Here is a 10762-nt window from a genome sequence, read left to right on the forward strand (position 1 = left end):
TGCTTGTCTTTTTTTTTTTTTTTTTTTTTTTGTGGTATGCGGGCCTCCCTCTGCTGTGGCTTCTCCCGTCGCGGGGCACAGGCTCCGGACGCGCAGGCCCAGCGGCCACGGCTCACGGGCCCAGCCGCTCCGCGGCATGTGGGATCCTCCCAGACCGGGGCGCGAACCCGGTTCCCCTGCATCGGCAGGCGGACGCGCAACCACTGCGCCACCAGGGAAGCCCCGATGTCACACTTCTGATGGAGAACTTTCACTAGAAACAATAAAAGATCTGCAACAAATTCGGTGACATTAGGGTGCTATAAATCTAATATACTCTTTTCAAAAAAATTTTAAAGCACATAAAAATTAAAAGCAATGTTTGTATTCAGAAATGTTGGTAACCTACCCTAAATTTCTTGCCACCATCTTTAGAAAGTGAAAGGTTCAGAGATTTTACCAAGGCCAAATTGTCCTGTTTAGTAAGTTTTTTAACCAGGGCCTCGGTAATATATCGAACTCCTTCATGTGAATCAGCTTCTGAAATTACACAAACAGATCATTATCAGTAGAGGAAGACACAAATACTTTGAAAAACAAACTGTGTTGATGTTATATAACAAAAAAAATTTTTAAGCCATGCAAATGTAAAAATAGCTGGCTAGTTCTAATTGCAATGTTTTAATAATAGTATTTTACTTTATGTAGCATTTCATAATAATGACAATAACAGTTATACTCTATAAATATTAATTGTGTGCAAGCTTTGTGCTAAATACTTTACATTTAAAAATTTAATCTGGGGACTTCCCTGGTGGCGCAGTGGTTAAGAATCCGCCTGCCAATGTAGGGAACATGGGTTCGAGCCCTGGTCCGGGAAGATCCCACATGCTGCGGAGCAACTAAGCCCATGCGCCACAACGACTGAGCCTGCACTCTAGAGCGCGCACGCCACAGCTACCAAGCCCACGTGCTGCAACTACTGAAGCCCGCGCGCCTAGAGCCCATGCTCTGCAACAAGAGAAGCCACCGCAATGAGAAGCCCGCGCACCACAACGAAGAGTAGCCCCGGCTCACCGCAACTAGAGAAAGCCCGCACGCAGCAATGAAGACCCAACGCAGCCAAAAATAAAATTAATTAATTAATTAAAAAAATTTAATTTGTACAACAAACTTTGGGGATAGAAATTACTGTTCCCCTTTATAAAATAAATTATAATAATTTATTGCAGCTAGAAAAGTGCAAATCTAGGACTTGAACCTAAGCAGATGAATCTAAAACTTATACTTTTAATTATATGCAGCACTGAGGTTTTTAGCAGTATTTTAATGTTAGCTATTTAAAAATATATATATATTGGCATTATTTAGTTGTTTGTTTTTTAAAATTCTAATCTAAAGTTCAAAAACACTGGAATTCTTAAAAAACCTCTTGTGGTGCTCCAAGGACAATGGTGCTTCAAGGACAAAGAATGTCCCTCCTTCAAAAAGTTTCACCATTATACCCCCTACAGACTCTTAATTGCCTTCCCCACCATGCTGCCATGGTTACGAAATTCCTGAGCCCACCTGGGCGACGACGCCCACCTGGGCTACCGGGCCTGTCCCAAATAAGGAAAGGCATCTGCCCTTTCCCACTTCCACCCTATAGAAGGAAGGTATACGTGCCTCGACCAGTCAGTAAATGAAATTTTCACCTCGGACCATTCCTTTGTTTTCTGGCTATAAAAGCTGATCAATAGCACATGTTCGGGCTCGACTCTCCCAGACTACTAGGAAGTCGGCCGCTGTTCTGGCAGCGACCCTTCCCTCTAATAAACTCTATCTTCTTTACATTCTGCCTTGAGTCTGGAAATTCTTTTCCAACCCACGTTCAGACCAAGACACCTCTCTTCCTATTTCTTTTTTATGGTTGGAAACTCAAATTTGTTGCTCTTTTAAATATAGAGGATCATAATATATTTTATAGAGATAAAGTACTAACTTGATGGATAGCACACCCTTTCTTAAGACTTTCCTGGATATTGCAGTCACAGCTTGTTAAAGCCATGTTAGTATAGCACAGGGAACTCTACTCAGTACTCTGTAATGGCCTATATGGGAAAAGAGTCTAAAAAAGAGTGGATATATGTACATGAATAACTGATTCATTTTGCTGTACAAGTGAAACTAACACAACATTGTAAATCAACTATACTCCAATTAAAAAAAGTATTTTAAAAAAAGCTATGTTAAATTCTGCAAAAGCATCCAAAAAAAGAAAATTGCCTCTTGGTTCTTTCTTTATGAATCAAAGATAATTAATCCTGGGTTCAGATCCAGGCTGTGGGCCAAAGTTTCCCTATGATTACTCATAATAAGTTAATATTACATTTATTTTGGTTCAAAATAAAATAATTTTTAAAATTTGGGCCATTCTAGGAAAGAACATATTCTAAAATATTAATCAAATTAGAAATAACAATGTACCAACGGGCAGCAAGGGTAGAGTCAACTCAAGGCTGATAATGTTTATTAATAAACACTGATCAATATTCAGGTCAACAGAGTTTGATGACTGTGATTCATGACTTAGCAAAGAAATCACAAAGTTTTCTTTCACACTTAATCACATTATAGATTCCCAGACTAAAAGAATGCTTTTAAGAAAAAATAAAAACCTTGGTGGAACATTTATATGTCCCTTATGTGGAAATCAGTCCATTCACAGATTGCTAATAAGCAAGATGCTAATAAGCAGACTGGAATAGCCCAGGGGTGGATAGCATTTTTATATTGAATTAAGGCACTCCATTCTAAAGTGAACAGATATGCCCTCCCCCCAGCCAAGGATTATGGTAAATTTGGCATATGAGCTTTAAGGCACTCTCCCACCACAGGAAATAAAGCTTCCTCTTTTCAGGAAACTTCCTTATCCTAACCCTTTCAGACATCTTCACCCTCACCCAGAAGCCTCCATCCTCCACTCTCCCTACACAATTTCTGTCAATAAAAACAATGGTTCAAGTTAGTAGTTGGATATATGTTACAATTGGACCAAAAATGTAAGTTGAATATTTTCCATCTGTACTTAAGCGTATTTGGTGAAATTCTTAGATTAAAAGCAATACCTTGATGGTCTTGGTAGTCCAAAAGCATAGTGTTTTCACTTATAATCTCAACTTGCTCATACCACTGTCTTCCAGAATGAAAAGGTAGAGTCTCGGATCCACTTAAAGGTGAAAGTGACCTAGATCTCATATTGGACGTAAGAGATGATGGACTAGGAAAGTGAGATGATGGTGGCATCTTTGCTTTGGAAATTTTTTGCTGAGGACCTTTCTTCATTGCAAGAATAAAGCCAGGCATCCATCAAAACCTGTAAGAGTTTCCAGTATATTTAACAAGGTTAATTTTTAGAGCTATCAAAACTATTTATTTCTAGAATTTTCAAGACTACAAAGTTATAAACTCAGAAGTTATAGATGCTAGAACCCAAACTACTCCAAGCTGATGGGAGCAGACACTATTTCAGACATTGCTGATTACTTTACCAGAGGGAAAAGAGACCTCTAGAGGGTCCTGTACTGACACATACTCCAGCCGGAAGCCTTACCTGTCATTACGGTTCTCAATTTATTGGACCAAACTGGTCACAAGGTCTCTTCTACCCATAAGAGGTCCTAGATTGCAGGAAGGTGGAAATAGTTGGCAACCAGCAGTATTTCATACTGATAAGCAGTCTCTCCTTCCTGAAACAGTTTCTTCCTTTGGCTTCTGGGACACCATACTCTCCTGGTATCCTCCCGTCTCCCTGGCCACTCCTTGGCCTCCTTTGCTGGCCAAGGCTCTCCTATTCAATCTTTAAATGTCCGAGCTCCTCAAGTCTCTTCTGGTCTTTCTAATCTTAATTTAGACAATCTAATGCACACCCATGGTTCCCAACGCCACCTGTATACTAATATTTATATTTTCGATCCAACCTTTCTCTGAGTTCCAGACACCTATTCCCAACTGCTACCTGATATCTCATTGGCATCCTGAATCAACATGTCCAAATTGAATTTATCATTTCTCTCATTCCTCCCATCCTGTTCCTCTTCCAGTGTTCCCTAACTATGAACAATGCTCTTGGGAATAAGACAGAAACCTGGGAGTCATTCTTGATGCTTCCTTTTCCCTTTTTCCCATAACCAAACAATCACCAAGTTTTGTCAATTCTACCTCCTAAATATCTCTCAAAATAGTCCATTCTTTCCATCTCCACTGTTGTCTACTCTAATCCACGCCCTCATCAAACTACTATAATAGCTTCTAACTGATCTGTTTACAAGCTCTCTTGCCTTCCTCCTCCATCGCTACATTGCAGCCAGACTGATCTATTTTAAAAGTTAATCTATCTGTCTGTAATAAATGAAATATTTACCATGACCTATGAGGTCCCCCATGATACAGCCTTGTCTCAAGCCTCACATCTGTCACTGGTTCCCTCAACTCTGTGGCTCCAGCCACACGGACTTCCACATCTAATTTCCTCTGCTGTAAATGCTTGTCCTCAGTCTTGTCTTTTCTTTTTTTAAAACTTTTCAGAAATTCTCTCCATATAACCTGGATATTAACCCTAATCAGATATATGATTTGCAAAAATTTTCTCCCACTCTGTGGTTTCCTTTTTACTCTGTGATATTGTCTTTGGATGCTCATTTAAAACTTTTTAAGAAGTCCAATTTGTCTATGTTTTCTTTTGTTGCCTGTGCCTTTGGTGTCATATCCAAGAAATCACTGCCAAATCCAATGCCATGAAGCTGTTGCCCTATGTTTTCTTCTAAGAGATTTATAATTTTAGCTCTTACATTTAGGTCTTTGATCCATTTTGAGTTAATTTTTGTATATGGTATTAGGTAAAGGTCCAAATTCATTCTTTTGCATGTGGATATCCAGTTTTCCCAGCATGATTTTTGAAGACTTCCCTTTCCCCATTGAATGATCTTGGTACCCTCGTCAAAAATCATTTGACCAAATTCCTTTACTTTTTATGTAAGAAAATTAAGGCCCAGAATGGTAAATGACTTGGTCAGACACAATGCTAGCTGGAGTAATGATAAGAATCAGTTCTCCTCTCAAAATTAATTTGTAAGTCAAATCACATAATTAATCTAGTAGAATATAAGTTCCATGAAAGTAGGGATATTGTTCACTGATGTATTCCAGGCCTAGGAGAGAGCCTAAAAGATAGTAGATAATTACTACTTATGGAATGAATTATTCATAAAGAACCTAGAACCAATAAAATGCTATTTAGTACTTCAGCCATAGGATATCTTCATGAGTAGTATTAGTTCTCAATACCAAGAGCCCTAACTTACAAGTTAGGTTTATGCAAAACAAGATTTTCACGTTATACAATTGCTTTTATAAGTACATTGCATAAATTATAAATTTGACAAACTTTTAGACCAAAAAATCTTATAAGAAGCATAGGTCTTGAACAAGGCTGCATTAACAATGATTCTATTTTTGCTCAATATCCACAATCTCCTCTACTCTCACTACTTAAAATGTGAAGATAAAACAAATTCTTTTTTAGAAAAGTAGTTTGCAACCCAAAGTTTTTGGAGAGCTCCAATCTTAATGCCAGGGACTTCCCTGGTGGTCCAGTGATTAAGACTCCATGCTTCCACTGCAGGGGCAGCGGGTTTGATCCCTGATTGGGGAACTAAGATCCCACATGTTGCGTACAGCATGGCCAAAAAAAAAAAGAAATAATAATAATAAATCGTACCTTTAAAAAAAAAATCTTATTTTAACTTTTGTTTTGTTTTGTTTTGTGGTACGCGGGCCTCTCACTGTTGCGGCCTCTCCCATTGCGGAGCACAGGCTCCAGACACACAGGCTCAGCGTCCATGGCTCACAGGCTCAGCTGCTCCGCGGCATGTGGGATCTTCCCGGACCGGGGCACGAACCCATGTCCCCTGCATCGGCAGGCAGATTCTCAACCACTGCGCCACCAGGGAAGCCCTAATTTTTTTTTTTTGGCTGTGCCGCGCAGCGTGGCATCGTGTGGATCTTAGTTCCCCAACCAGGGATCGAACCCGCGCCTGCTGAATTGGAAGCGTGGAGTCTTAACCACTGGACCACCACGAAAGTCTAAAAAAAAATCTTAATGCCATATAAATTGGTATTAGAAGGAGATATTATAGTGGTTTGATGTGTGAACATCTTCATATATAATAAATACACCTTCACAGGTATGTACATGGGTATTATTATACAGGCTGGGATTTTAAAGAAACTTATTTTTTAAATGGTTAGAACACATACAATATATGTAAAGGAGAGCTACCATTAATATATCGAATCAATTAACCAACATTTAACAGATGTTAATACCTTTCAATGACTATATAGTCATTCTAGGAATGCTGATCTTGCCCAAAACATTTCTGGAATTCCTCTTTGGTTCCTGCTTTCAGAATTAATTTATAAATCTCACAAGAAAACTAGATCCATCGCTTCAACTACATTTTGTTTTTATTTTCCCAGTTTGATTATTAACTTTACCATGTGCCAAATATTGTGATAAGCTCTTGTATCATCACATTAGAAGGATTAAACACAACAACTCTATGAAATAGGTGTTATTATCTCCCATTTTAAAGATTAAGAGGTTAAATAATTTGTTCAAAGTCCCGTAACTAATTGGTTAAGCCAAGACTTGAATCCTGGTCTGATTCCAAAGCCCGTGACTTCATTACCATGTCATACTGCTGACTGAGTTTTCTGGAGGCCAGATCATGTTTGATTCACTCTGTAGGGCCTAGGATAGTGCCTTAGACAAAACAGATCATAAACAAGTGCCACTCAACAACCTTGATTAATGGACGACATACACTATAAAAACTATTCCTGAAGGAAAAACAGCAAATTTAATACAATAATAGCATCACTGAACTCATGATCTAGCTTCTTAAGGTGACTAGTTTGAAGGTAACAAAAACCTGCGAAATTTTAAACAAGTGATTATTATTTCACAGGTATACAGTACAACATGGCCAACTACCTTGTTCCAATAGTCTAGGTCATTTTAAACTGCAAATCTATGTCTTTACTTTCTCTTTCATTTTTTCATGTCATATCAACCACATAGGTTCAAACAGCTTTCCCCCAATTCACATAACTGCTATTTATGCCATAGCCACAAGGTTTTGGGTCTTAATTTCACAAGCGTGGTAAACACTTTTTGTCTCACCATTCTGCCAAGGCAAAAAGTCTCTTAGTAATACTCCTCACTCTGTGGTAAGCTGCACTGGTGCTCTCTTTCTAAATAATAATATACTCAAGCTTGAGAAGAGCTAAGAGGCATGTGCTTTAATAGTATAATTTTATTCATTCCTGAATTAAATATAGTTTTCATAAAGGCAAGAGATTTAAAAGATAAAAGAGGAGAGGCACAGGGCCCAGTTCCCACTTGTATATGTCTTTCTCTATCCCATAGCATGATAGAAAATTATAAAATTAGAATGATAGTATGCTACATGTTACAGAGATATGGCTTATATATTTTTTTAGTTTCTTGGTTTAAAAAATGCACATCCTATATTTTTATGCAATTATTTTGTATCCTGCACCTTAGTCTTATCTCTAAATTCTTAAAATATTGAACCATCCTGAATTCCTCTCAGAACATCCTAATGACCAAGACTCTCTGGGCCTCACTAGAATATCATGCAGTCCTTTGTTACCTCACCTGATTAGAAAAACTCTGCCTTACTCATTTATAGAGTTAAAGAAATATAGTAGAATGGATTCCAGAAATTGAAATCAAACTCTTTCCTTTAATGAATTGTAACCTGAAAGATTAAATGATGGTTCCAAAGTCACAGTGCATTGCCAGACCCCCTCCCTTGGTTGCCATAGCTCCTGGAAAGCCTGGACGTAGGATCCCATAGAACAGCTAACTCAGTGAAATGAGGTTAGGGATCTACTGTGCTTGAGAAAGGTTGGCATTATTTCAGAGACTATCACCTGGGGGTAGTAACGCCTTGAACCACAATTTAAAGAGACAGATATGGATGTTGTTTGACCTAGGCTGTAGTTTGCAATAATATAAACAAAGACTAAGCAATAGAAAAGAGAAGATAGAGCTGAGACGTAGGGCTAGAGTGTGTGAAGGGCAGGATAAAGAGAAAACAAAACAAGCAAAACAAGTCCAGAGCTGGAGACACATTTTGAAGGCCGAGAAGGTAGTCTGCAGAGTAAGGAAAGCTGTTGGATGATGTGATCATCAGAATCATATGACCGGGCATCCTGTCATTCTCAGACTCAGATACTTGCCTTGATCTAACAATCCCCTCCATCACAGCTTAGTAGAGACCACACCTCCACCTCTATCCAGCCTTTCCTAACATTCCTAACTTTCCACCTTCTTCTCTGATCTTTTCCAATGAGGCAGACCTCAATAACCCTCAAACCTTCCTTCTCACTTCCCAGCCACTCCAATATGCAAATATCCATCCCCATTTCTTGACCTCCATATCCTCTCCAATGCATCCCTTAGCCCTTTAATCACATCTCAGTACTTTCCCTACAATTCATCCCATACCCTCACCCCTTTAAACACTATTACTAACTAGTCCTTTCAAATATCCTGACTCCTATTCCCCTCCAATGGCAATTCTCCATCCTGTGCTCGTCAACCTCTACCTCCCGTCCTTCATCCTATTATGATTGCCAAGTTCTCCCACAAATTCTGTTCCAATTCCCTAACACTGTATTAGTCTCCTCCATTTCTCTATAGTTCTTTCCAGTACCCTGACTCAACACTTCTATATCCATCTTGATTTCCCAAACTGCTCATCACAGCAAATATTCTAACATCCTAATCCATTCCAATACTCTAATTAACCCCTCTTCAAACAAAATAATCAAACCTCCACCCATTCCTCTTCATCTCAACCCAACTGCCTATCTACTTGCCTTTCCCTTCCAACACCCTGACATCTGTGTCCCTCTGCATCCTATTAACATCCTGAACTCTCCTCTCACATCTCTCTCCATTCTACTCAGGTACCCAAAAAACCAAGCTCCCCATCCCTTTCCAGTATTTTATTTATTCAGTCATCCAATTTTATTCGGCAACTTTTATGCACCAAGAACTGTGTTAGGCTCTAAGAATACAGCGCTGAGAAGGCAGGGTTTCTACACTCAAGACGCACAACAGGATTAGGTCTCTGCACCAAATAGCATCCTTTACAACACCTTATAATTAGAATTAAATGATTATTTGTGAAACGACGTGATTATTGCTTGTTTCTCCTTCTAGAGTTTATGCTACAAGACAGTAGGGACTCTGTTTATTTTTTGGTGCACAATAAATATTTGTTGAATGAGTGAAGAAAGGACTGTGCTAAGCACTCTAAAGACATTACCAAATTTAAGTTCTCACAGATGGTGTGTAAGGTCAAAATTATTAACCTCATTGATAAGCGACAGGGTATCATTAAGAATTAAGAGCTTGGATTCTGGAACTAAGCAACCTGAGTTCAAATGTTAATTTTCCACTTTCTGTGGGACATAAGGCAAATTATTTAACCTCTCTGATCCACAGTTTCATCGCTTTTGAAATGGGGATGAAAACCTCATACAAGTTATTTTAAATTCTAAATCAGTTAACGCAAAGGACTAAAGGACTCGGAACTGAATCTGGCACACAGTGTACACTCGAAAGTAATTAGCGATTATTTTTTACAAACAAGAAAACATTTGCTCGGGAAGGTTAAGGACCACGCCCAAATCTCAGAGCCGGTAACACAGGTGGCCGAATCAAGACGTGAAGCCAAGTTTTGACTTCAAAACGTACCTGTCCCTTAACCGTTATACAACAAAGTATTTGCTCTTCCCCTCCTTCAAATGTTTCTCCCCAATATACTCTCATGTTTCTCCATGTACTGTATTCCGCCCGATCCCAGGACGCCCGTCAGGATACCCAAACCATCCTGTACCCCTGTCATTCCCCGCATACACCTGGCACACCTCCTCTCTCCTCCGCTCGGTGGCGGGACCCCATCTTTCTCCACGCCGCACCCCACCCCTGACCTCCTCATTTCCCATCCAAACCTCCCTCCATCCTCCTCCTCCCCACGCCCGTTCCGGGCCCTCCCCTCCTTCCCATCCAATCCCAATTCCCAGGCACACGCCCCCGCCCCGAATCCATCCCACGCTCGGTTTAGGCCTTCCCGCCTTCGCCGCTCACCCGCACCGCTCCATCTGGATGCCGGAGAACGGCGTCAACCAGGGCCACTCACCACGGAGGAGCCGGGCCGGGCGAGCTCGCGGGCCGACGCCGGGCGGAGAGGCGCTGGTCGCTCCCTTCAGGCGCTCAGCGGCGCGGCGGCCATTTTGTTGTGTTGTGCCGGTTGCCGAGGGGCAGTGCGTGCGGCGTGGGCGGGGCCTGCTGCGGTCGCGCCCCTCCCCGGAGCATGGGGGCGGGGCCGGGCTTCCCGCCGCCTAGGACGCCAGGGCCGCGGGCGCGCAAAGGCGCGCGGGAGTTGGCGGGAGGGGAGGTTCCCTGTGGCAGCTGGCTAGAGGCCTAGCGCTTTTCTCTGAGGCGAAGCGGCCTCGTCACGGCCAGGCCTCGACTCGCTCCGTGGGGGCTGGGGCTGAGGACGACCTAAGGGACTGATGTGGCGCTGTCCTCAAGCTCCCGCACTTCCAATGCCGGCCGTCTGGGCTTGAACTAGTGTGCCTCGCCCCACGCTCTTTCTCGAGGCCCACTTCTGAGGCGAATTCTCTGCATCAGGGGCCA

At 41.2% G+C, this 10762-nt stretch overlaps 1 protein-coding gene across 7 annotated transcripts in view; it reads right to left on the reverse strand.

The window, feature by feature from the left end:
• Positions 1–10350, reverse strand: part of CNTRL (centriolin) — a 90330-nt gene extending 79980 nt beyond the window's left edge. For 4 of the 7 annotated variants that reach the window (XM_055086997.1, XM_028493576.2, XM_055086996.1 and 1 more), the window contains exons 1-2: positions 3090–3337; positions 389–519 (exon numbers count right to left, since the gene is read on the reverse strand). In XM_055086997.1, coding sequence (XP_054942972.1) covers positions 389–519; positions 3090–3327 — 369 coding nt within the window. In that variant the 5' untranslated portion in view covers positions 3328–3337. Of the gene's footprint in view, positions 1–388; positions 520–3089; positions 3338–9990; positions 10006–10210 lie in introns of those variants that run through there. The other 3 variants (XM_028493573.2, XM_028493574.2, XM_055086998.1) reach the window with 3 other exon arrangements.
• Positions 10351–10762: the final 412 nt, after the last annotated feature.

This window comes from Physeter macrocephalus, chromosome 9 (genome assembly GCF_002837175.3).
Source record: "Physeter macrocephalus isolate SW-GA chromosome 9, ASM283717v5, whole genome shotgun sequence".
NCBI classification, from domain to species: domain Eukaryota; kingdom Metazoa; phylum Chordata; class Mammalia; order Artiodactyla; family Physeteridae; genus Physeter; species Physeter macrocephalus.